General features: G+C 37.5%; 1 protein-coding gene across 7 annotated transcripts in view; it reads right to left on the bottom strand.

Moving 5' to 3' along the window:
- SPATA6 (spermatogenesis associated 6) overlaps positions 1 to 23,722 on the bottom strand; it is a 171,734-nt gene extending 148,012 nt beyond the window's left edge. Inside the window, exons 1-3 of one of the 7 annotated variants that reach the window (XM_004025755.5) lie at positions 23,390 to 23,722; positions 4,451 to 4,588; positions 2,990 to 3,038 (exon numbers count right to left, since the gene is read on the bottom strand). In XM_004025755.5, coding sequence (XP_004025804.1) covers positions 2,990 to 3,038; positions 4,451 to 4,588; positions 23,390 to 23,440 — 238 coding nt within the window. In that variant the 5' untranslated portion in view covers positions 23,441 to 23,722. Of the gene's footprint in view, positions 1 to 2,989; positions 3,039 to 4,450; positions 4,589 to 23,389 lie in introns of those variants that run through there. The other 6 variants (XM_004025756.5, XM_019018104.4, XM_055358871.2 and 3 more) reach the window with 6 other exon arrangements.
- Positions 23,723 to 27,819: the final 4,097 nt, after the last annotated feature.

Raw genomic sequence — 27,819 nt, 5'->3', positions numbered from 1 at the left:
ATATTCCCAGCACATATCCACATACTCATACCAACATGGTTCATAATTGCCCAAAACATAATTGCCCAAAACAGTCCAAATGTCCATCAAATAGTCAATAGTCAATGTGGAACGGAAACATTCCATACAACAGAATACTATTCAGCAATAAAAAGGAATGAACTACTTAGATGTGGAACAACATGAATGATTCTGAAAAACATTACTCTAAATGAAAAGAAGCCAGAGAAAAAAGACTACATATTATATAACTCTTTAGATGAAATTTCTAGAAAAGGCAAATATAGAGACAGAAAATACATTGGTTTCTGGGGACTGGGAGGTGGGCACAGGGACTGACTGCAAATAGGTATCAGGGACTTTTTGGGGTGGTAGAGACATTCTAAATTAGAAAATGATGATGATACACAATTGTATAAATTTTCTAGAAATCATTTAACTATAGTCACAATGGGTGAATTTTATGATATATAAATTATACCTCACTAAAGCTGTTAAATAAAGTAAGGGAAGGAGGGAATGAAGGATTTGCCCTGCCTTTCCTCTAGGAACTATATTTCAAAGTAACAAAATTGCTGATTAGGAAAATTTCTTTTATAGAAAAATTCTAGCTAATAAATACAAAAGAACAACAATATTAGAAAAATAGTAATGTGCAACCCCTAAGGAAAAAATGGATCTCAAGGGATACTACAGCTATTAGATGAAAAGCTGATGGGCGCCTTATAATGGAGGAATCAGGCTGATGCTGCCTGGAGCCAAATTATCATTCTTAGCGTCACTAAACGTAAAACAATCAGATATTTTATGCAACTTGACATAATGCTGTTAAGTACACAGCACCAACTATGAAGATTTCTTGCCAAAGTAACAAAATAAGCCAGAATCTAATCAAACCTCTATGTCTAATTATCAGTTTATAAAACAAGTAATAAACAATCCAAACAACATTTTAAGGAAGCAATCAGCCAAACCCAAACTGTATGACATGCTAAATGAGCTAGTTTTTCTAACAAATCCACAGTATTAAAAACAAAAAAGGTAGGACACTACTATAGGAAAAAAGAGAGAAATCGACATATATGGTGTGTGAACCACACCTTGATTGGATCCTGATTTTAACAAATCAATTGCAAAAAGACACTTTGAGGATAACTAGGGAAATCTGAATTATGACTGTTTGATTTTATTAAGAAATTACTGATTTTGTTAGGTGTGATACCAGCATGGTGGTTCTGTATTTTTTAAAGCCTTTATCTGTTAGAGGCCATACCAAAGTATTTGTGGTGAAATGACATAATGCATAGAATTTGCTTTTAAATATTCCAGCAATGCTCTTCAGGTGGCAGAGTGAACATGTAATAAGATTGGCAAAATGTCAAAAAATACTGAAGCTGGGTGACAGATACACAGGACTTCATCACATTCTATTCTCTCCACTGTTAGTGTGGGTATTATAAACTCACTCATTTTTTTTTTAATTAAGGAACTGAAAAAGACTGCAAAACAGTACAGTAAGGGAGGAGTAAAAGACAAAAGAGCCCAAAGTACATTAGAGAGGTCAGGGATAAAGACTAACATGGAAGTAATTGGAGGATAGGTAATACATGAAGCCAAGTCTTTGGAGAGTATTATATAAGGAGAGACCATAAACAAAGTATAAAAAGAGATCAGAGAAGAAAGCCAGTGGAATATTAATATTTGAAGATAGGGCAGAGAAAGATGAATTTAAAAAGGGTACCAAAAAATAGAATGCTAGTGGTTGGGAAGAGAGCCCAAGAAAAAAAAAAAAATCAGGGAAATCAAAGAAAGAAAATTTCCAAAAAATAATAACCACTAAGTACTCTTCTTATAGCCTCAAAATTTCAAATCAAATGGGACAAAAAAGGCATTGTTTTCTAACAGAAGAATTTCAAAATGAGAGAAATGTGTATCTTTATTTTTTTCTAAGATACACAATTTCCCAGATACTGAACAAGATGTTCAGTAAATATTAAAATTCATATATCCATTAGCACCACACTGCCACCTAGCTAGTGTGCAACAGTGGAAAATATAACACCAAGGGCTAGAACAGCTATACAAAATAAATAAGATATTGACATTGGCCATAAAGAGTTATTTGGAGAAGAGTCACTAAACTATAAGCTCCATGAGACAGACAATGGGCCAGACTCTTCTTCCCTCTAATACTCAGATTCTTGCATGTTCCAGGCTACAGGTTTCTACATTGCTGAAGTCACAATGGGGCCAGCAGGGGAGGCCAAATGGAAAGGAAAGTTAATAATGATTATGCTCAATTTTACTGGCCTTTTGAGCCACATTTATACATTAGATCAATCTGGTGATCCCAGAGACCTTTCAAATTACAAAGATAAATTAACGGAGCTTTTCATTTAACACTCAGAGCTTAAAAAGTGTACACTTTTGCATTGCTGCTCTCACAAATAGTTGTATCTTTTTATAGTTATTCTAAGTAGTTTGAAGAATTTACTTGTTATGCAGAGCCTTGAAAAAATGTGTTTTTCAAATAATTTATTAATGTAATGAATGCAATGTAAAGTGCAAAAGCATATATTTTAAGCTACCATTACTTTGATCTGTTATTCACTCTCTTGACTTGAAATACACTGAAGTAGAAGACATATTTCTGTTTGCAGGGGAAAATCTCAACTAACATAAATTTCTGTCATTATATCACAAACACCCCATATCATTTTAATCAATAAAAAGCTTAAATAAGTCTCTGTTTTCCACAGACCAAACACACAAAAAAAGAAATAATTCTCAGCCTCTCTGCAGCATATATATCTTTTATTATTTCCAGGAATATTCTGATATTCTAAAAAGTATTAAAAAGTCTCAGCTCAAGATTTTTAAAGTTCTACTAACCCCTTTTAAACTTTTATTTAACCCAAGATTAAAGATCATAAGGATAATAAATCCTAAAATGTCTTAGAATCAGGAATTAAAAAGTTAAAAAACTTACATTCAAGCTGTGTAACCACATCTCCAGGATCTACTGCGTCCGGGAACACCTATAGTGAGATGATATAGGGAGAGGCAGGAAGGAAGATATGTATTTTTTTTCTCCCCTCATCCCCAAAATATCATTCCTTTCACAATCACAGAAACTTTTGACATTATTGAGAACTGTCAGTTCCTCTCTCCTTCCCATCACTACAAAAGATTCTACAAATAACCTTTATAGCTTGTGCTGCCTCCGTCTCCAACTTCCTCTGCTAGCATTCTTCCTCCTGTTACCATGATCATACCAGGCCTTCTTGGTGTTCCTCCAACCCATCAAGATTATTTTCAACTACAAGCCTTTATATTTGTTATTCCTCTGCTTAAAATGCTCTTCTCCTAGACCTTCAAATAAGAGTAATATAGTCTCATAATTCAGGCTCAGCTTAAATGTTATTGCCTTCTCTGACCACCTTTTGAAATAGACAATCCCCCAAATCCCCTTACCCGCCCATTATTCTCTTCATGCACTTATCACTATCTAAAATTATTCACATATTTATTTGGTTATTGTCTGTTTCCCCCATTACAATGAAAGCTCCCAGAGGGGAGGATTTTGCCTTGTTTACCATGTGTCCTCAGTGCCTAGAAAAGTCCACAGAATAGAGTAGGTTCTGGAGAAAAAGAAGAAAAGAAAGACGGAAAAAGGGAAGGAAGGAAGGCGAGAAGGAAGGAAAGAAAGTGAGAAGGAAATTAAAAAGTAAGAAACACAATTGGTCATAATTAACCAAAAGCTGCAGTTTTAGGGGGAAAAAAAAGACTTATAGGAAGAAGTACCAAGAAACAGTCATAAGTAAAATATCATATATTCTTTTTTTTTTTTTTTTTTTTTAGATGGAGTCTTGTTCTGTCACCCAGGCTGGAGTGCAGTGGCGCTATCTCCTCTCACTACAACCTCCACCTCCCAGGTTCAAGCAATTCTCCTGCCTCAGCCTCCCGAGTAAGTGGGATTATAGGCAGGTGCCACCACAGCTGGCTATTTTTTGTATTTTTAGAACAGACAGGGTTTCCCCATGTTGACCAGACTGGTCTCGAACTCCTGACCTCAGGTGATCCACCCGCCTCGGCCTCCCAAAGTGCTGGGATTGCAGGCATGAGCCACCGCACACGGCTGATATATTCTTATCTATTAATGACTTTGCTCTCTTTTAATGAAAATCATTATTTAGAAATCAAGATTCTATGTTACATAAAGTCCACTAAATCAATTTTAGGAATAAGCTAATCAAGGGAAAAAAGGCAACTGATTCAATGCATATTTAATGCAAATTTTCAAGCTTCCAGGCTTAGGTTACAAATGTCCTTTTGAATTAAACCAAAGCACACAGTCAGCAGTAATAATTTGTGTTATAGGCTTTTATTCAAAAATTGGAACCACTTTGATTTTTCGTTTGTTAATACTTGATCTGATATTTGAACTCACCTTTTCAAACACCATTCTGGCATTGAAGACCAGGGGAAAAGTGGCTGGGACACATTGTGTCTTTTTGTATTGGCCAAACACACAGATGCTAAGATAGATGTCCTCTTTGTCTTTAAGCACGACTCCTGGACAAGTTACCTGAAAGAAATTAGATAAAATGGATGTAACTGCTTTATAAATTCCCTGAACCATCCTACTAAAATAACTTATCAAATATTACATAAAAATATTAGTCTGGTAATCTAATAAAAAATACTCACAAATAGAGAGAGACAGAGACTAGTGTTTACAGAGTTAAATGAAATGCTTTTATAACTTCCATCCCTCTGAGAAAACTACAATTTTCCATTTGGTTACTTGTGCCACATTTGAAGTTCTATGTACTAGCTCTTGGGACAGACACTAATAGTTTTAAACAGTCAGCCTGAGGCTCCCACTTTATGCTGAATGCTGACATAAAGTTATTCAGCATCACTTAATCACAAAGGATTAACACTCAGCAGAAATAAAACACGATATTAGAGAATTAAAAAAACGCTGATAAAAACCACAAATCTGACTTCTATCACCCAAAATCACAGTCCATAGATACCTTCATCAAAAGTCATATGACAAAGTTTCAAAGCTAATAAATTGAAAGTTTCTAGCCCAATAAAGTACTTTTTACTTTAACTTATTTAGTTATATAGTTAAGTGCATATAACTTAACTGTCTGTTTCCCTCATTACAATAAAAGCTCCCAGAGGGGAGGATTTTCCCTTGTTTACCATGTGTCCTCAGTGCCTAGAAAAGTCCACAGAATAGAGTAGGTTCTGGAGAAAAAGTAGAAAAGAAAGAAGGAAAAAGGGAAGGAAGGAAGGCGAGAAGGAAGGAAAGAAAGTGAGAAAGAAGGAAATTAAAAAGTAAGAAACACAATTGGTCATAATTAACCAAAAGCTGCAGTTTTAGGGGGAAAAAAAGACTTACAGAAAGAAGTACCAAGAAACAGTCATTAAGTAAAATATCATACATCCTTTTTTTTTTTTTTTTAGATGGAGTCTCGCTCTGTCACCCAGGCTGGAGTGCACTTATATAGTTAAGTGCATATTAAATTGCACTTAACTATCCTCATTGTGATTGACAGAAAATATACGCAAAAAAATGTGTGGTTATTACATAACACATAGCACAGTCTCTCCAGTACCTACCATATTCTATTGCCAGTGATCACCCACACCCTTAGCAGGATATTAAAGGCTCTCTAAGATTTGAGTACAATATAATATTACCCAACACTCCCAACAACACATTCAAAGTATATTTTTTATTGTTCTCTTTTCTTGACTCATGTTCTTTCATCACTGTATAATGTAACATAATATAATACAATGTAAGGAGCAGTAACTCCCTACTACTCCATTCCATCTCCTCCTCATTTATTCCTACCACCTGCCAAGACATACATCAATGAACATTTCCTACACCAAATTTCTCTTGATTCACCATTATTCAAGTCAACCTAATTCAAACATTTATTATGAACTTACTATATGCAAGTAAGTATGTCTTAAATTTCTGTAGCATTTTGTAATTATGGTACAAATTATTGTGTACATGCATTTTAATTAAGAGGGTACATACCACCTCTTGATCATAAATTTCCTGAGGACAGAAATTTTCTTTTCCTCATCATTGTATCCAAAGATACAGACTTTCAGTATTAAGAAAAAGCATAGAGATTATCTAGTCTAACTTTGAGTTTTTTATATGTGAAATAAACGGAGCCCCGGGAAAGTTAAAGTGATCTACTAACTTAAGGTCACAAAGTAAATGAGTCATAAGATTAAATAAGTTAATATATTCAAACTGCTTACAGCAGTGCTTGACAGAACATTCATTAATACTATCACAATTATTAGATTAAAAACCATATAACCTGCCATCTTACCACACTATTACATTGAATAAATGACAAATACTTCACATCCTTTTGTACATACTAATTATCTTCTCTGCCAGCTATTTGACTCCATCTCCCTCTTACTCTATGTACCACTTTTGCTCTAATATATTCCCAACTGATCATTAAAACCAGGGTCCTCAACAAATCTCATTCTGTCCATAAGGTTCATTTCTTGCTTTGCCTCATTAAAACTAAAATCGTCTTAGATTCCCTCTAAATCTGTGCTGTCCAAAATGGTAGTCACTAGCCAATTACGCCCAGAGATACAACTAGTCTAACTTAAGAAGGGCTGTAAGTGTAAAATATGCAATGGGTTTTTAAGACTCAGTAAAAAAAAATCTGTAAAACATTTCATTAATAACTGTTATATTAATTGCATGTTGAAAGGATATTTTGAATACATTGATTTAAATAAAACATATTATTACTTTTGACTACCTCTTTAACTTTTTTTTTTTTTTTTGAGACGGTGTCTCGCTCTGTCATCCAGGCTGCAGTACAGTGGCACGGTCTAGGCTCACTGCAAGCTCCGCCTCCCAGGTTCACGCCATTCTCCTACCTCAGCCTTAAGTAGCTGGGACTACAGGCACCCGCCACCACACCAGGCTAATTTTTTGTATTTTTAATGGAGACGGGGTTTCACTGTGTTAGCCAGGACGGTCTCAATCTCCTGACCTTGTGATCTGCCCATGTCGGCCTCCCAAAGTGCTGGGATTACAGGCATGAGCCACCGCACCTGGCCTACTACTTTAACTTTTTTTAATGTAGCTATTAGAAAATTTAACATTACATCCTTGCCTCAAATTTGAGGCTCTTATATTTTTTCTGGACAGTACTGCTCTAATTGTCCTCATTGGAAACTGCTGAAGCTCTATCCAATTTGTAACATATGCAAGAAGGCATTGTTTTTTTCATCTACAATTCTACAAATTCTGCTATCTCTTAAAAAAACACCCAGCAGCTTTCCAAAAAGAAAGCCAGAAAAGGGAGGTTAAAAGAAATCAGATGGGACAAACAGAAAATACCTAGCAAGGTGGTTGACTTAAATCACCTTGGCAAGCTATGACATAGACTTGGCAATTTAGAAGAGCATGCACATGTGCAAAGCTGTTCATGTGCCGAGAAATGATCTGAGAAAGCCATAACCCTTCACCTCTGGCTGACCTTGAGGCTTTGAGAAAGTTGGAAGTGAAGGCTAAGGCAGAGTTCTAAATGGCGCCAGGGCACAGAAAGCATACCCCAACATATACACAGAGAACCTTGACAATGGCTGAAAGACATCTTGGTTCAAACATTTAAGGAAATAGAAGGCCACTCTTTAGGAGAACATAAAGCTAATTGAGCAAAGCCGTCAGTGGCTACACATGACAAAGATTACAGATTTTACAAAGTTAGTTCAGGAAATTAATTAAACAAACAAAAAACAATAATACCAGACAATAACAAATTCAGGAGAAAGGGAGGGAGCTCTGATTTACACAGTCCCATGTAATTTAAAAAGTCTAATTTTCAACAAAAATTGCAACATGCAAAGAAATAGGAAGCACAGCCTATACATGGGGGGAAAAAAAAGAGCAGTCAATAAAAACTGTCCCTGAGGAAGCCCAGAAGTTGGGCTTACTAAACAAAGATCTGAAATCTATTGTAAATAATACAAAGAACTAAAGGAAATCTTGTCTAATGATCTAAATGAAAGTACGGCAATGCTGTCTCATCAAATAAGAAATATCAATAAAGAGATAAAAATTTTTAACAGAACCAAATAAAAATTCTAGAGTTAAAAAAGTGCCAAAATTGAATTAAAAATTCACTAGAGAAGTTCAAGAGGAGATATGAGCTGTCGGAAGAAAGAATAAGGGAACCTGAAAATATGTCAATTAAGATTATCCAGTCTGATTAACAGAAGGAAAAATGAACAGAGTTTCAGACCTGTGGGATACCACCAAGCACAGTCAAATAAATAGAATGGGAGCCTCAGAAAGGATATCACAAGAAATGATATATGAAATCTTCTGATGTTTAAAGAAAACCAATAAAAGAATCCAACAAGATCAAAGAAATCAAGGGAGGATAACTTGACGCCAGGAGTTCAAGACCAGCCTGGGCAACATAGTGAGAGCCTCTCTCTACAGAAAAAAAAATTTAAAACTTTTTAAAAGATCACAGAACTCCAACCTGTGCACCTAATAAACTTTCAATAGAAGATAATCTATCCGGGCGTGGTGGCTCACGCCTGGAATCCCAGCACTCTGGGAGGCCCACATGGGTGGATCTCCTGAGGTCAGGAGTTCGAGACCAGCTTGGCCAACATGGCGAAACCCCATCACTACTAAAAACACAAAAATTAGCTGGGCATGGTGGCACATGCCTGTAATCCCAGCTACTCAAGAGGCTGAGGCAGAAGAATTGCTTGAACCGGGGAGGCAGAGGTTGCAGTGAGACAAGATCACACCACTGCACTCCAGCCTGGGCAACAGAGCAAGACTCCATCTCAAAAAAGAAAAAAAGAAGATAATCCAATGAACTCTCAAGAAGAGAGAATCTTGAAAACAGCAAGATAGAAGTGATTCAGCAGGCATCAATAATCTTCAATAAGATTAACGGCTGATTTCTCATCAGAACATGAATCCAGTAGGCAGAGTGATAACTGACTCAAATTGCTGACAGAAGAAAACTTTCAAACAATAATTCAATACCCACAAAAATTTTCTTTCAAAAAGGAAGTAAAACTAAGTGATTCCCAAATAAACAAATGAGATAGCTCATCACTAGCAGAACTTCCCTATCAAAAATACTTAAAGAGAATCTTTCAGGTTGAACTGAAAGGATACTAGACATAGGCTCATATCCACATTAAGAAGAAAAAAGAGCACCAGTAAATGAAACTATATAAATATAAAAACAGTGTAAATGCATTTTCTCTTATTTCTCCTATTTTATTTCAAAGACAATTACAGAAAGCAACAATTATAAAACTGTGCTGGTGTACTTATATTTATAAAAATGTAATTTGTATGAGAATAATATAAAGGAAGGGAGGGAGAATAGAACAAAATAGAAGCAAAGGTTTTATGTAATAGTGAAAATAAGTTAGTATTAATCCATACTAGATTATAAATTAAGATGCTAATTGTAAACCCCAGACAAGCACTAAGAAAGTAACTTTAAAACTACAGCTTAAGAAAAAGAAAATGTAAGTGGCACACTAAAAAATAATTAACACAAAAAAAGCAATAGTGGAGGAATAGACAAAATAGTCACAGAAAACAAATGACAAAATGACACAAGTAAATCTTATCTGTGGTTACATTAAAGATAAATTGACTAAACACTCCAACCAAAAGGTATAGATTGGCAGAATGGATTCAAAACTATGATCCAACTATTTTTTTGGCCATAAAAAGAAATAAACTACTATTACGTGCTACAACATGGATGAACCTTAAAAGCATTATGTTAAGTGAAAAAAGTTTTAAAAGCACAAGGCCAGGTGTAGCCACTCTTTTTGCTGTCTTTTTTGCTGACTGTCAGTGGGCAGAGTATCCAGGACTTCTTTTCCCAGAGGCAACCCTGTCTGCTCATTTTTGGCTGTCTACTCTAACAAACTGATTAATGGATAGGCAAAATATGGTATGTCCATACAATGAAATATTATTCACCATAAAAAGAAAGAAAGTACTGATACATGCTACAAGAGGGATGAACCTTAAAAGCATTATGTTAAGTAAAAAAAAGTAAGATACAAAAGGCCACATATTGTTTGATTCCATTTATAGAAATGTCCAGTATAGGCAAATCTACAGATACGGGAATTAGATCCAGGGGCTGGTGGGAGAGGGAGAATAGGGAATGACTACTAACAGATACAGGATTTTTTTATATGATGGTGAAAATGTTCTGAAATTAGTAGTGATTTTTGCACAACTTTGTGAATATACTAAAATTTACTAAATTGTACACTTTAAAAGGGAACATTTCAGTCAGGCCTGGTGGCTCACACCTGTAATCCCAGCACTTTGGGAGGATGAGGCAGGTGGATCATGAGGTCCGGAGTTTGAGACCAGCCTGGCCAACATAGTGAAAACCCATCTCTACTAAAAATAGAAAAAATTAACTGGGCGTGGTGGCAGGCACCTGTAATCCTAGCTACTCGGGAGGCTGAGGCAGGAGAACTGCTTGAACCCAGGAGGCGGTGGTCGCAGTGAGACAAGATCGCACCACTGCACACCAGCCTAGGCAACACTGTGAGACTCCATATCCAAAAAAAAAAAAAAAAAAAAAAGAACATTTCATGGGATGTGAATAATATTGCAACTTCAAAAAGATAAAGACTAAGGATAAAACTGAAATGAGGAAAAAGATCTATCATCCAATTACTAATCATAAAAGCTGGGGTAGTTATGTTAATATGACATAAAGTAGACTTCAGAAAGAGAAAAATCACCAAGGATAAAGTGGAACATTTCATATTGATTAAAAGTTTGATTTACTAACACAAACAAATTAAATTAAATATAATAGCATCTAATTATACAGTGTCAAAGTAAGCAAAAAATTACACATTTGAATTTCAGTACTTCCCTTTCAATAACTAACAAAAATAAGCAGTCAAGTAATCATTAAAGATATAGAAGACATAAGCAATATTTACTAATTTGACCTAAACGACATTTACAGAGTACTTCATCCAACAACAGAAGGATACACGTATTTTTTTCCAAGAGCACATAAAAACATTCACCATGATAGATGATACTGTGAGTCATAAAACAAGTCTCAATCAACATAAAAGGACATAAATATTTTTTTAAAAATCATGCAGAGTATATTCTCTAACCAGAATGAAATTAAACTAGAAATCAATAATGGGAAAATATCTGAAAAAAATACCTAAATATTTGGAAATTAAATAATAGGGTCCTAAATCACTCATAGGTCAAAGAAGAAATTATAAGACAAATTAGAAAAAAACTTCCAACTGAATAAAAGTGAAAACACAACGTATCAAAATTTGTGGGATGTAATTAAGTTATTTTTTTTTTAAGATATGAGGCGTTGCTCTGTTGCCCAGGCTAGAATGCAGTGGCGTGATCATAGCTCACTGCAGCCTCAAACTCCTGGGCTCCAGGAATCCTCTCACCTCAACCTCCCAAGTGGCTAAGACTACAAGCAGGTGCCACCATGCCTGCCTAATTTTTTTTTTCAGAGATGGGGTCTCACTATGTTGCCCAGACTGGTCTCAAACTCCTAGGCTCAAGTGATCCTCCCACCGCAGCCTCACAAAGCACTGGGATTACAAGCATGTGCCACTGCACCAGGCTTATTAAATCACTTCTAAAAGGTATATTACAGCATTAAATCTTCGAAATTCTTTTAATTGATTTTCTGTTTGGAAAAAAAGCATTTGACAAAATTTAAGCCTCATTCATAATAAGTGTTCTCAGCAAACTCAGAAGGAAATTTCCTCAACTGAAAAAGAATATCTATGCAAAAGCCTAAATCTGATATCAAACATACTTGACACTGAAAGACTGAATAATTGCCGCTAATATCAGCAAAAAGTTAAGAATGTCCACTCTCAACACCTCTATACCACAATGCACCATAGGTTCCAGCCAGTGCAGGACAAGAAAAAGATATCTGGAAATGAAAGAAATAAAAGGCACACAGGTTGAAAAGGAAGAAGTAAAACAATGTATTTTCAAACATCTTAGTTGTGACCTATTGCAAAATGTGCTACTAGAAATAATAGGGAAATTTCACAGTCACAAAATATAAAGTCAATATATACCGGTAAGAATGAAAATTGGCAGATATTTAAAAAGAGAGACTAAATGAGAATTTTGGAAAATTTAGTCAATTAAGTTAAAAATCCCAGTAGAGGAGATAAATTTTAAATTATTAAGTACAAATTTAATATTGAAGAATTATCTAAAAACAAGAAGTTTTTTTTTTAATGTTAAAAAAAAGCATTTAGGAGCCTCTCTGAACCTGTTCTGGATCAAGGGCTGCCTGATAAATTTAAAGAATAATAAATAAAGCTCTTAAGAAACACTGAGAATAGATAAAAGTTCCAATACATATCTAATAGTACTGCCAGAAGGTAAGACAGAACAGCAGAAAAACAATACTCAAAAATATGATAGCTTTTTTCATGTGTCTTTTGGCTGCATAAATGTCTTCTTTTGAGAAGTGTCTGTTCATATCCTTTGCCCACTTTTTGATGGGGTTGTTTGTTTTTTTCTTGTAAATTTGTTTGAGTTCATTGTAGATTCTGGATATTAGCCCTTTGTCAGATGAGTAGGTTGCGAAAATTTTCTCCCGTTTTGTAGGTTGCCTGTTCACTCTGATGGTAGTTTCTTTTGCTGTGCAGAAGCTCTTTAGTTTAATTAGATCCCATTTGTCAATTTTGGCTTTTGTTGCCATTGCTTTTGGTGTTTTAGACATAAAGTCCTTGCCCATGCCTATGTCCTGAATAGTAATGCCTATGTTTTCTTCTAGGGTTTTTATGGTTTTAGGTCTAACGTTTAAGTCTTTAATCCATCTTGAATTAATTTTTGTATAAGCTGTAAGGAAGGGATCCAGTTTCAGCTTTCTACATATGGCTAGCCACTTTTCCCAGCACCATTTATTAAACAGGGAATCCTTTCCCCTGGCCATCAGAGAAATGCAAATCAAAACCACAATGAGATACCATCTCACACCAGTTAGAATGGCAATCATTAAAAAGTCAGGAAACAACAGGTGCTGCAGAGGATGTGGAGAAATAGGAACACTTTTACACTGTTGGTGGGACTGTAAACTAGTTCAACCATTGTGGAAGTCAGTGTGGCGATTCCTCAGGGATTGAGAACTAGAAATACCATTTGACCCAGCCATCCCATTACTGGGTATATACCCAAAGGACTATAAATCATGCTGCTATAAAGACAAATGCACACGTAGGTTTATTGCGGCACTATTCATAATAGCAAAGACTTTGAACCAACCCAAATGTCCAACAATGATAGACTGGATTAAGAAAATGTGGCACATATACACCATGGAATACTATGCAGCCATAAAAAATGATGAGTTCATGTCCTTTGTAGGGACGTGGGTGAAATTGGAAATCATCATTCTCAGTAAACTATCGCAAGAACAAAAAACCAAACACCGCATATTCTTACTCATAGGTGGGAATTGAACAATGAGAACACATGGACACGGGAAGGGGAACATCACACTCTGGGGACTGTTGTGGGGTGGGGGGAGGGGGGAGGGATAGCATTAGGAGACATACCTAATGCTAAATGACGAGTTAATGGGTGCAGCACACCAGCATGGCACATGTATACATATGTAACAAACCGGCACATTGTGCACATGTACCCTAAAACTTAAAGTACAATAATAACAAAAAATAAAAAATAATATGATAGCTAAGAATTTTCAAGAACTACAGAAAACCTTAAATTCTCAAGTGGAAAGCATACACCCAGTGCAAAACAGAATAAACAAATAAATCCACAGCTCTATACATCACAGTGTACTGAAATACATCAAGGATAAAGTGAAAATACATAATCATAGTGAAGATTTTAATACCTCTCCATTACAAACGGGTAGATCATGCAGACAAAAAATTTAATATGGAATTGAATTTCAGAATAAGTAAGATTGGTGTGATAATGACAGATAGAGCCATACATCCAACAAATGAGATTATATATTATTTTAAGCAAGTAGAGAGCATTTACAACAACTGGATAAGTATCAGGACACAAAGGAAATAACAAACATAATATCATAGAGACCTTGTTCACTAGCTATGATGGTTAATTTTATGTATCTACTTCACTGGGTTAAGGGATACGCGAGTAGCTGGTAAACATTATTTCTTGGTGTGTCTGTGAGGATGTTTCCATAAGAGATTAGTATTTGAATCAGCAGATTGAGTAACAAAGACCACCCTCACCAATGTGGGCAGGGATTATACCATCTGTTGAGTGCGAGGATAGAACAAAAGGTCAGATTAAGGGCAAATGTGCTCTCTCTCCTTGAGCTCGGACATCCATCTTTTCCTGCCCTTGGATAACAGAACTGCAGGTTCTCAACCCTTCAGACTCCAAGACTTACACCTGGTTCTCAGGCCTTTGTACTCAGATTGAATTACATCACCAAGGTTCCCTGGTTCTGCAGCTTGCAGACAGCTTGCAGGCAGCATATCATGGGACTGCAAAGCCGTCATCGTCAAGTGAGCCAATCCCCATAATAAATTCCCTATTAAATAACTATATTGTATATCCTATTGGTTCTGTTTTTCTGGAGAACCCTAATACATGACCCCAATGTAATTCATTAAAATACCACAATAAAAGATAATATATATGTATATGTGTAGGTATGTATGTGTATAGGTAGGGGGGAGAGTATGAGTATGGGAGAGTGTTACACACACGTAAATCTTATGCATCTTGGAATTAAAACAAATCCTAGATAGTTCATAAGCTAAAGTAGAAATCATAATAAAAATTATAAAATATTTAGAGCCAAATGATTTTAAAACATTATCAATAGCTTTGAGATGCCAGTTAAACAGCAACTGGAAGCAAATCAAGTGCCTTAAAGGCAGATATTACAATGAGAAAAAATATTGCAAATTGCAGAGGAGTGGTAAATACAAAATTCAGGATACCAATTGGCCAAAAAGAAGAAGGAAAAAGGGATTTTATCAGGCAGAGATTTACAGGATGCTTCACCTGGATGGGTACACAGGTGTTCATTAAATGTTACTCTATAACTTCCTATATGTCTGAAATATTTCAAAATAAATGTTTTAAAAATAAGTGAAAAGAAGTAGTTGACTCATAAAGCTAAAATCTCTCTACAAATACAAATAAAAGATTCTAAATAAAAAATGAGCCAATCAAATCCAGCAAAATAGGGTAAAAACTGTACATCCTGACTTAAAAGAACTTATTACAGGAATAGGAATAGTTCAACATCAAAAAGTGTCATTTTTTTACAGACTATGAAAGCATTATTATATAATAATTTCACTGGATTAAAAAAAATCCCAAATAACTCAACATTCAGGATTTTTTAAAATTAGAATAGAAGGGAACTGCATTAACTCAATAAATGAAAACCCTGCAGCCAATATTCTATTAGGTTCAACTGCATTTGAAATGGCTGAGGTTTTTTTAAGCCAAAAAAATGGCCCATCATCAGCAATTTCATAGGATTTGATCTAATGATGGTGAGACTTCAGAAGCATAATTTAAAATCAGAAAAAACGACAAAGATACCTACTTTGTTATCCCTAACATTAAACACTATACTAGAAATTCTAGCCATCAACATAAAGACAAGGCAAAAAAACAAAACAAAACAAACCAGACAAAGGATTGTACTGCAAAAGTCAAAACTGTCTATTTTCAAACAACGTCATTTTCCACATAAAAAATACAACTATTGAAATAATGTTATTTCATGTTATTTAATGTTGCATCCAAAATTAAAATATAAAATGTGCAACAAAGATATATACAAGAATGCTCATAGGAGCACAATTTGTAATATCCCCAAACTAGAAACAATGAGAATGTCCATCAACAATAGGATGAATAAATAGTGGTATATTCATTTAAGAAGGGAAAAAAGGGCTATTGCCTCATAAACCACAAGGATAAACTCCCACATATTGGTTAGACATAAAAGAATTCAGACCATACAAAACAGACAGATCATAGATAGATATAGCTAGATTTCAAAACTTCAAAATATATTGTAATAGAAGTCAAGATGTGGTTACCTTTGGGAGAGGAACAGGGGTAGGTGAAGCGGCAGGAGGGAGACAGCCCAATGGAGCAATCTGGGGTTCTGATAATATTGTAATTATTGGTGATTATACATTTACGATTTGTGTACTTTATGAATATATGCTATAGTTCCATAAAAAACTTAATTTAAAAAATCAATAACACAATAAATATATACAAGTTTGTCAAGTAAAATAATCATTTTAAAAATCAATAGCATTCTTTGTTTACCAGAAACGAAAAAATTAGAAAATGAAAAACATGCAGTACTAAAAAGAGCAAAAACAAAGTAAAATATAAACTTCAACTAGACGATCTTTGAAAATTCCATTACATATAACCAATAAAGGTTTAGTATCCAAAATATATTTAACAAGAAGAAGAAAACAAGAATACACTTTTAAAGGACAAAGGATATTGGTAGTCACAGAAAAGGAAACCTCTAGGATCCGAGATTGGAGTTAAGCAGCCACAATCCAAGGAATGCCTGGAACCATCAAAAACTAGAAGAGGCAGGAAAGATTCTCCCCTAGAGCTTTTGAAAGGAGCACCGTTCTGCTGACACTTTTATTTTGTACTCTGGCCTCCAGAAATGTGAGGGAATAAATTTCTGTTGTTTTAAGCAACCACGTTTGTCATAATTTGTTATGACAGTCCTATGAAACTAACCGGATACCCTGAGACTCAATAGTTCCATTTCTAGATCTACTCCCTAGAGCACTGGGTCACCATTCTATAAGACCCAAAATCATCCTTTTACAGAAAATATTTTCAACTTACCTATACATATAACTAAACAATAAACCAATATCCTAATTAAAGTTTGAAAAAATACAGAAATACTTTATAAGAAAATACACATTTCTAACATGTAAATGCTTGGGCAAGACTACACTGGAAGATATATTTGCACCTATACACAGAATCTATGTGAAATGGGCAGTTTCAAACGTGAGATGATAAACATCCCATACTAGCAACTCAAACACCACAAGCAGCATTGCCTCTGGTGCCATGATTTTCCAAAAAAAGTAAACTCTTAGCAGAGTGCCAAACCAAAGTGTACTCTTTCCTCAATTTACATGGCAATTGCATTACTGTAAAATGCGTTTTAAAAACCTTTTAAAAAGACTTTGTGTTTATAAATAAACAGATAATTGATTATCAACTGCTATTATGTTATTAATCTCTAGTAATTATAAACAGGTTTTTCATCTACATATTCAATGAGACATTCAAGTCATGCAGGATACCGAACAATTAATACCACAGGACTCCCCAACCACTGTGACAAACAAAAGTAGTCTAGTCAATTTGTAAAATGCTCCCTAGGGCACACAATACACCCCTGAGAACAACAGACACAATGATACTAGGAAATATGTGCAAATATATTCATTGAAACATTGTTTTGAATAATAAAAAGCATTAACTACTAGTATTTAATAAAAAGTCCATTAAGAGAGGAACAAAAATTATATCACTGTTAATATAAACATATACCATTTTATACTAATGAAGGAAATGAACTAGACCTGCAAGAATCAACACTGAAAAATCTCAAAAACAGTGAATCAGAAAAAGCAGGTTGCAGAAAGATACATACAAGTAAGATACTATTTGTGCAAAATTTAAAAACAAAACTACAGCATAGGTTATACACAGACATACACAAATACTTAGTAATAAGTACAAAAATCTGAACAAACAGAATACACTACAACTTCAGGATATTAGTTATTTTAAGGAAGGTAGGGAGGAAAAAGTGGTCAGGAAGAGGTAAAAGGTACAGAAGAGGCCTCACCTACATGCAACATTATATTTCTTAAAAACAAAAATCTGCAGCAAACATGTAAAATTTATCATTTGTTAAATGGGGGGTGGGGCATCAAAGGATTCAGTTTTTTTTTCTATAAATTTGAACTATTTTATAGTTAAAATTTTTTAAAGTCTATATTCCAGCGAAATTTACCACCAACTGTGGCTTAACTGTGACTGAGACACTACCTACAGTAACCTGGATAAGGATCACAAAGATAAATGTTCAGATGAGTAGTGATTGAAAGAAGCCAGATCTGTCTGCCACAGTGCTATCATTAGTTTGAGTTAGGTAATGAGATGAAGTGAGAATTACATGCAATCCCAAATTGACACTATTACTTTACCTCCAATATCTTCCATTTTCCCAAATAAGCTCATAAAAATTGAAATATTAAATATAAAAAGAAGGTAAAGAGATAAAGCAGCAATAAGCAATAATACTTCTTCCCATCAAAGATAAAATGTTTTAAAGATTTAAAATGTAAGTGATGGAAAATATAATTCTTTCGATGCTCTTTAAAAACAAGTTACTTAGCATACCATATCATTCTCCAAAGACTCATTGAGAAAAGTCACACTTTCCTCTTAGCAATATATTTTCTCTCATGTCATATGGCTCTGTTGGGCAACATAAAATGTTGTGTGACACATCCAAACCTTTCTATGTTTTTACTTTCATATTACTAAAGTATTACACAGATGAGATTACCACTAACACAAAACTTCAGCAAAAAATAAGCATGGAAGGGTTAGAGAAGAATGAGATTGCAACTTTCAACAGGCAATCAAAGATAACACCTAGTTTCCAGTTTATAGTAATTGGGAAAAAATTGAATGTCACCACAAAAAGAAGAAAAAAATCAGGCAATAATACAACATGAACTATTCTGTAACCGAGCCAAGTATGTTCAAAAGGTAATGTCTACAAAAACATTTTTACAAAAATGAATATTCATAATAGTATTATCCAATAATAACCATAACCTGGAAACAACCCAAACAACCATCAACAAGAGAATGGATAGCATCAGAGTAAAAAGCTTCTACACAGCAAAGGAAACCACTAACAGTAAACATACAGAATGGAGAAAATCTGATAAGGGGTTAATATCCAAAATATGTAAGGACCCAAACTCAATAGCAAGAAAACAAAAAACCTAATTTTAAAAATGGGCAAGAGGTCTGACTAGATATCTCAAATGGCCAACAGGTGTATGAAAAGGTGCTTACCATCTCTAATCATCAGGGAAGTGCAAATCAAAAATATAATAAGATATGCCCTCGCACATGTTAGAACGACTACTATAATAAATTCAAAAAATTGTAAGTGTTGGAAAGAATGTGGAGAAAGGGGAACCCTTGTACGCCGTTGGTAGACATGTAAATTAGAAGAGCCATTACAAAAAGCATATTTCCTCAAATAATTTAAAAAAAGAAAAATTTCCTCAAATAATTAAAAAATAGAACTACCATATAATCCAGCAATCTCACTTCTGGGTATGTATCCAAAGGAAATTAGTATATGGAAGAGATCTGCACTCTCATATTCATTGCTGCATTATTCACCATACTCATGATATGGAAGCAACCTAAGTGTCCATCAATGAATGAATGGATAAAGAAAATGTGGTAGGTGTGTGTGTGAGGGGGTGTGTGTGTACACTATTCCGATTTCTATCACTATGGATTACTTTGCCAGTACTTAAACTTCACATTGGAGCCACATAGTATGTGATATTTAGTATCTGACTTCTTTTGCTCAGCATGTTCTTGAGATTCATCCATGTTGTTGGTTCTATCAGTAGTACCTTTGAATTGTGGAGTAGTATTCTATTGTATGTGTATACCACAATATATTTATCCATTCTTTTTTGTCAAAACTTACATATATTTACACTGTACAAAGTGATGTTTTGCTACAGGTATGTACACTGTGAAATGATTAATTCAAGCTAATTAACATTTCCATCATCTCCTATACTTATTTATCTCTGGAAAGCAGTTCTGTCTGGAATGGACCTGAAAGGGGAACAAGGGAATTGCGAGGGGTGATGGAAGTGTTCCAAATCTTGATCTGGGTGATGGTGACATGAGTGTATGAATTGCCCAAAACCAACTGAGGAAAAAAAAGGAACATTGTGGGAATAAAAAAAAAAATAGAACTGCTCTATATTAAAATGAACTACAAAGACCTATCAATCAAATGATTAAAGGTAATATATAAACCTTGACTGGATCCCGGTTTGAAAAAGTTAACTATGGAACTCATGTTTGGGACAACCAGAAGAACTTGAATATGAACTAAATATTAAGAATTTCTCACCAATTATCTTAGGTGTAATAATGGTGTTGGGGTTGTACAGAACAATCTCCTTATTTTTAATTTTATTTACGTATGTATTTATTTAAGAGACAGGGTCTTACTGTGTTGCCCAGGCTGGAGTGCAGGGCTACTCACAGGTGTGCTCACAGCATACTACAGCCTCAAACTCCTGGGCTCAGGTAATCCTCCTGCCTCAGTCCCCTGAGTAGCTGGAACTACAGGTGCCTGTCATCATACCCAGCTAATATCCTTATTTTCAGAAGACACATGCTGAAGTACTTACAGGTGGAGTATCATTATGTCAATTTATTTTCAATTTTTAGCAAAAAAATAAAAAATTTATACATAAACATACACATACATATAGACAAATCAAATTAATGTACATGGTCATGGGTTACAGTTATTCATTGAACTATTCTTCTAAGTACTCTGTATGTTTGAAAAATTTCATTTAAAAAGTTCGGGAGAAAGATGCCAGTTTTAATAGATACAGAGTGATCTCCAGGACATACTGAACGAAGAAAAGCAAAGGTACAGAATAGTTTATATGCTACCTATTTCATAAAAACAAATATCTATTTATATATATATATATGTTGTGTGGTATGTGAGAGAGAGTTTGTGTATCTGTTTACATCAAAACCAGTGAAAATGGTTAAAGCAGATGAGTATAGGTGGGAAATAGTTTTGAGCCTGGAAGCAACACTTCTCTGAGTGTATCATTTTATAGTCTTGAACTTGAACCATGTAAATGTAAAAAGGAAATAGACAAGAAAGGAACTAAAATCAAAATGAAGATGTTAAAAATATCTAGGGTCATATGACCTTTCTATTCAATCAAAGCCAAATTAATCAATCAATCAAACATGTTTAACTTGTATGTCTGCTAGTGGGGTTTTTTTTTGCCGGGGGGGGGGGGGTCGGGGGCGTTGTTTGCTCCTTCTAAGCATCAGAGCCATTTTAAAAGGCTTTTGTTGTTCAAAAATTCGGAAACATTTTGCACATCTGCTTCTAAACAGTTGTGCAATCCTAGATAAATAATAACCATGCTAAGCATCGATTTTCTTGGCTGTAAAAAGGGATTGAACCCAATGATTTCCATCTAAGATGTCTCGGAACTATAAAATTCTGTGACTTAAATGTTTGTTGGGGAAAAATATTATTTCCACCAGCATAGTTTTCTTTAGCTCTGATAAGTAACAAAGCTCCATTATACAGTGAATTACACAGTCATTCACTTTCTGCAATACAACTAATACTCAGGAGAAATGTAGCTATTCCTCCGACTCCTTCAAGCAGTCATCAGTTACAACAGAGTACTTCCTCTTAGAAAGTTTGTATTGGCAACGTTAGGGAAGCTGCAGCCAGCCAGTCAGGCAGCTGCGCTCACCAGACTGCTAAACACCATTAGTTGGCAGGAGGAGGAAGAAGCCAGTAACAAAATCTATTAAGGCTGAACTCTGAAGGAGTTTCACTAACTTGTGTCCTGGGCCAAGGGATCGAGAAAGCTTCGTGCATTCTTCTTGCTAAACTAATTTTACTTTACAAAAAGTTGTCAAAAATGGCAGCTTTGGGAGGAAAACAAGCAAAGCTAGGGCTATGGAGTTTCCGAGAAAAATCTCTGCAGGCTTGAAGATAAAGGGAGAGTCCAAGAAAATTTCTACTTCACCACCACTGGCTCACACTCTGCCCCACCCACACTTGCCTTCTTTAAGACCTAACAAAAGACCTAAAACAGTCCTGTGATTTTCCTAGGGGTTTAAGTTCTGTGCTGCAGCAACCTCATTCTAACGTGACGAAGGCCAGCCAGGAAAGGCGGGATGCTGCAAGCATGGGTTAAGTGGAGCCTGGCCAGTAGGGTGTACAGGAAGGAAATGCAGAGGGCTCCTGGCTGCAGCACCCAGGAAAGTAATGGTAATATTTCAGCACTCTCAACCCCCAAGTTTTCCTAAGAGATCAAACAGAAGGCAATATACATAAGAAGACTTACTGAGTAAGAAGGAGTGAAAAGAGACCGAATGGTGAATTTTGGTTCCAAACTCCGTACAGGTCTGTGCCTGCAGGACTAAAACGGGGTGTGGAAAGGGTCTTGTGGAGATTTCCTCCAGAACATACAAGCGGGAGTATTCCTCTAAACAGGGGAATGAGAGGGTTCTCTAAAGAATGCAGGGGAAGAAGTTCAAAACCCTTGGAAGTCTTCTGAGATCAACAAGGGGAATAGAGTTTTCTCCTAGCATGGAGAGGTCCAGCCCCTTCACTGGATGAGTGGGGTTCTCTGCTCCAGCTGGACTTCCACAGGAGGATGGAGGAAAGCATCCTCTTGAGCAAGTCTGGAGAGTGAAGGGGTGGGGTTGCAAGGTTGGAGAAGGAGGTGTTTCCCTCATAAAGCTGACTGGGCCTTTCTTGCAATGGCTGGCACAAAGTCGGAAGGGTCTGGGGACGGGAGGGGCCTGAAGTGATTTCTGAGGAGTTGGGTTTTTCCTGTAAGGCCCTGGAAGGGAAGGCAAGGTACTTTGCGCAATGACACATTTCAGTTGTTGGATGTGAAGATTCTCCTTCGAAGCCAGAATAAAGAAAGGCCCCTTCAGTAATGCGGGTTTGAAACTGGTCTGAAGTGGTGTGCCTGAAGGGATTCGGGAGGAAATGCGACCCCCACCCCCAGACTTGGGAAAGGCGGGGGCAATTCTCTAAGAGAACTGGAGCCCGAAAGAGGAATGAAAAGCCCCCGCGCCGCGCACATACACTCTCACTGGAAAGTTAGGAGCGAGGAAAGAACTCTGAAGTGATTTGGGAACGATCTGAAAGCGCTCAAGTTGGAAGTCGGGTTGAAGCCAGCGTAGCGGAGCAGGGGTCAGGCCTCTGCGTGGCCGGAGTGGGAGGGCGCTCATGAGAACAAGGTGGGGCAGGACCGAAGGGGCGTGAGGTCGACGCTCCCTAGGGATGATTCGGAGGGTGAAGGAGGTTTGGGGGTGATTCCGGGCTCTCGGAGGTGACGGAGGGAGTCCCTGAGCCAATGCCCGGGGGTGGGAGGCGCTACCGGTACTCACTGAGCTGATCTCCAGCGCCAGGGCGCACTGCAGCGCCTTCACCTTCGGCATCCGTGCGGGCACGGGAGGCGGGGAGTGACCCCGGCCACGGGCCCGAGTGAGGCGGGGAGACCTGGGGCTGGGCGGGGACGGGGAGGAGACGAGGTGGCGGCGGCGGTGGCAGCAGTGGCCCCCAGGCCGGGGCCCGCGGTCCAGCCTGGGTTCCGCCGGAGAAGCAGCTGAGCGCGGGGCGCAGACTCGTTGTCATGGCAGCCAGGAGGGGCGGGGCCGGAAGAGAGGCCGCGCGGGGCACTCCAAGGCTACCCGCGCGGGGACGAGCGCTGGAGGCGGAGCTTGACGAACGCCGCCGAGGCGGAGCCGGGCAGGGGGCGGGGCTTCCGAAGGGCCGGGGTGAGGCAAGGCAGCTCTTCTGTGACGTCAAACTGCGCCCAAAGCCGGACGAAAGGGAGCAGCTGTTTGTATAATGGGACGGTGCTCTGTTCAGGGAGTTGGAGTTCCTGTGAGGCCGTCGGAGGGAACCCCTGAGTTACAACGTGGTGATGGCACCTTGGGCTAGTGGCGACCCACTGTGGCCTCAGTTTTCCCAATTGTAAAAGAATAATAATTATTGTTAGTCCTCCTATTTAAATTTCACGGCACGGTTTACAAAGCCAGCATGAGGATACTGGGAATTAGGGAAGAGACTTGCCCAAATCAAAGTCGGAACCAGGACTGGAACCCAGGAGCTCTCAAGTTAAACCCCAGTTGCCTCCCTGAGGAGAGGGGCTTGCATCAGATGGTCCATACTCCTAGTCTCCTATTCTGTGATTCCCTTTGTTAGCGCGTTCCCTTTTCCCTTCAAATTTTCGTGTCTAATTCACCCATGTATGCGTCTTAATGCATATTGCTTAAGTGGAACTGTCAATGAGGTGCCAACAATAAGTCCAGCTGTGAAGGGCCTGACAATAGACCACCAAAGATAAAAAGAACCTAAGAGATTGCCCAATCCAATCATGTTAAAAATCATTTGTATTGCAAAATACATTATACATGCAGAAGTGTATAAAACACGTTTATCTTAATAATAATGTGAACAGTACCTGTACAACTAGCACCCGGTTAAGAAATAAAACATTACCAGCACCTGAAAAATGCCCCCAACGATTACATTGCCTTTCTCGCCCTGGAGTAACCACTACCCTGACTTTTGTACAATAATTCTCTTCCTTTTGCCATTCATGTATGCATTTCTAAACAAGACATTGTTTAATGTTTTCTGGTATTGATAGTATATAAATGGTATTAATACTGTATGTATTCTTCTGTGATTTGCTTCTCCCACTTAATATTATGCCACCGGTGATGCTGTGTAGCTGAAGTTTTTTCCATTGCTGGACAGTATTCCAATATAGATTGATTTATCCTTCCTACTATTAATGATCACTTACACTGTTTTCATTTTTAGCTATTATTAGCAATGTTGTGAACATTGTAGTACAAGTCTGTGTCTATTAATGCACATGTACTAGCGTAGGAGTGGGTTAGCTGGGTATTAGGGTTTTGCGCATGTGGGTCTTTAAAAAGTAAGACCACACCATTTTCCAAAGTAGTGTACCTATTTATGTTTCTGGTGCTTATGTATAAGAGTTCTTATTTTTCCACATCATCAGCAACATTTGTGTTTGGATTTTTAACTTTTGTATATTTGGATGTGTGTATTTTAGGTATTTCATTGTGGTTTTATCTTGCATCTCTGGGTACTGTTGAGGTTGAGTACCTTTGGTTTTGTTAGCCTTTCCATTATCTCTTATTGAACTGCCAAGTAGTTATCTTGCCCCCTTTTCTGTTGGTCTCTCTCTCAGTTCTTTATATACTCTGGATAATAATTATATGTCTACTCTATATGTTGCAAATATCCTTTCCACTTTGTGTTTGTATTTTAATTTTACATATAGTCTGTGATGAACAGAAGATAAATTATTGTCATGGAGTATGAGTATTCTCAGTTTGACCATATAATTCCAAGTTGCTCTCCAGAATGCCATACCAGTCTACGCTCCCAATATTTGAAGGTTACTATGGCCCCACATTCTTCCCAGGCTTGGCATTATCAAGGGTTCTTGTTTTCCCCAACATAACAGATGTAAAGTGTTATCTCACTATTGAATTTTTCAGATTACTGATGAGTCTGAGCATGTCTGTATATGCTTATAAGATTTTCTATCTTTACTAAAAATCATCTGCTCATAATGCTTTACCCCATATTCTATCAGGATTTTTGTCTTTTTTTTAGGAATTTTGTGTATTCTGGTTAGTTAATAAATTAATTCTAAGACACTACAAAAATCTTCTCTCTTTATGGTATTTTTATAAACTTTGTCCAGGATTTTGTTTTGTTTTGGGGTTTTTTGGGTGTTTTGTTTTGTTTTTGACAGGGTTTTACCCCTGTCACCCAGGCTCTGGAGTGCACTAGCACAATCTCAGCCCACAGCAACCTCTGCTTACCCAGTGATATGGTTTGGCTGTGTCCCCACCCAAATCTCATCTTGAATTGTACTCCCATAATTCCCATGTGTTGTGGGAGGGACCTGGTGGGAAATAATTTGAGTCTTGGGGGTGGCTTCCCCCATACTGTTCTCATGGTAGTGAATAAGTCTCACAAGATCTGATGGTTTTATCAGGGGTTTCCGCTTTCGCATCTTCTCGTTTTCTCTTTCTGCCATCATGTAAGAAGTGCCTTTTGCCTCCTGGCATGATTCTGAGGCCTCCCCTCCCTGTGGAACTGCAAGTCCAATTAAACCTTTTTTCCTTTCCAGTCTTGGGTGCGTCTTTATCAGCAACATGAAAATGAGCTAATACAGTAAATTGGTATCAGTAGAGTGGGTGTTGCTGAAAAGATATCCGAAAATGTGGAAGCGACTTTGGAACTGGATAACAGGGAGAGGTTGGAACAATTTGGAGGGCTCAGAAGACAGGAAAATGTGGGAAAGTTTGGAACTTCCTAGGGACTTGTTGAATGGCTTTGGCCAAAAGCCTGATAGCCACATGGACAATAAGGTCCAGGCTGAAGTGGTCTTAGGTGGAGATGAGGAACTTATTGGCAACTGGAGCAAAGGTGACTCTTGTTATGTTTTAGCAAAGAGACTGGGGGCATTTGGCCCCTGCCCTAGACATTTGTGGAACTTTGAACTTGAGAGAGGTGATTTAGGGTATCTGGCAGAAAAAAATTCTAAGCAACAAATCATTCAAGATGTGACTTGGGTGCTGTTAAAGGCATTCAGTATTATAAGGGAAGAATAGCATAAAAGTTTGGAAAATTTGCAGCCTGACAATGTGATAGAAATGGAAAACCCATTTTCTGAGGAGAAATTCAAGTTGGCTGCAGAAATTTGCACAAGTAATGGGGAGCCAAATGTTAATCCCCAAGACCATGGAAAAAATGTCTCCAGGCCATGTCAGAGGACTTCACGGCAGCCTCTCCCATCACAGGCCCCGAGGCCTAGGAGAAAATGGTTTCATGCGCTAGGCCCAGGGTCCCCATGCTGTGTGCAGCCTAGGGACTTGGTACCCTGCGTCCCAGCTGCTCCAGCCATGGCTGAAAGGGGCCAACATAGAGATAGGGCTGTGGCTTCAGGAGATGCAATCCCCAAGCCTTGGCAGCTTCCACATGGTGTTGAGCCTGCAAGTACACAGAGTCAAGAACTGGGGTTTAGGAACCTCCACCTAGATTTCAGAAAATGTGTGGAAACACTTGGATGCCCAGGCAGAAGTTTGTTGCAGGAGTGGGGCCCTCATGGAAAACCTGTGCAAGGGCAGTGAAGAAGGGAAATGTGGGGTTGGGAGCCCCCATACAGTGTCCCTACTGGGGCACCACCTAGTGGAGCTGTGAGAAGAGGGCCACTGTTCGCCAGACCCCAGAATGGTAGATCCACCAACAGCTTGCACAATTCACCTGGAAAAGCCACAGACACTCAATACCAGCCTGTGAAAGCAGCTGGGAGGGAGGCTGTACCCTGCAAAGCCACAGGGGTAGAGCTTCCCAAGACCATGGGAACACACGTCTTGCATCAGCATGACCTGGATGTGAGACCTGGAGTCAAAGGAGATCATTTTGAAGCTGTAAGATTTGACAGCCTCGCTGGACATTGGACTTGTATGGGCCCTGTAACTCCTTTGTTTTGGCCAATTCCCTTCATTTGGAATGACTGTATTTACCCAATACCTGTACCCAAATCGTATCCAGGAAGTAAATAGCTTGCTTTTGATTTTACTGGCTTATAGGCAAAAGGAACTTGCCTTGTCTCAGTGTGGACTTTTGGGTTAATGCTGAAATGAATTAAGACTTTGGGGGACTGTTGGGAAGGCATGATTGGTTTTGAAATGTGAGGACATGAGATTTGAAGGGGCCAAGGAAAGAAGATATGGTTTGGCTGTGTCCCCACTCAAATCTC

This window comes from Gorilla gorilla, chromosome 1 (genome assembly GCF_029281585.2).
Source record: "Gorilla gorilla gorilla isolate KB3781 chromosome 1, NHGRI_mGorGor1-v2.1_pri, whole genome shotgun sequence".
NCBI classification, from domain to species: domain Eukaryota; kingdom Metazoa; phylum Chordata; class Mammalia; order Primates; family Hominidae; genus Gorilla; species Gorilla gorilla.
This window is presented reverse-complemented; position numbering and strand designations above follow the sequence as displayed.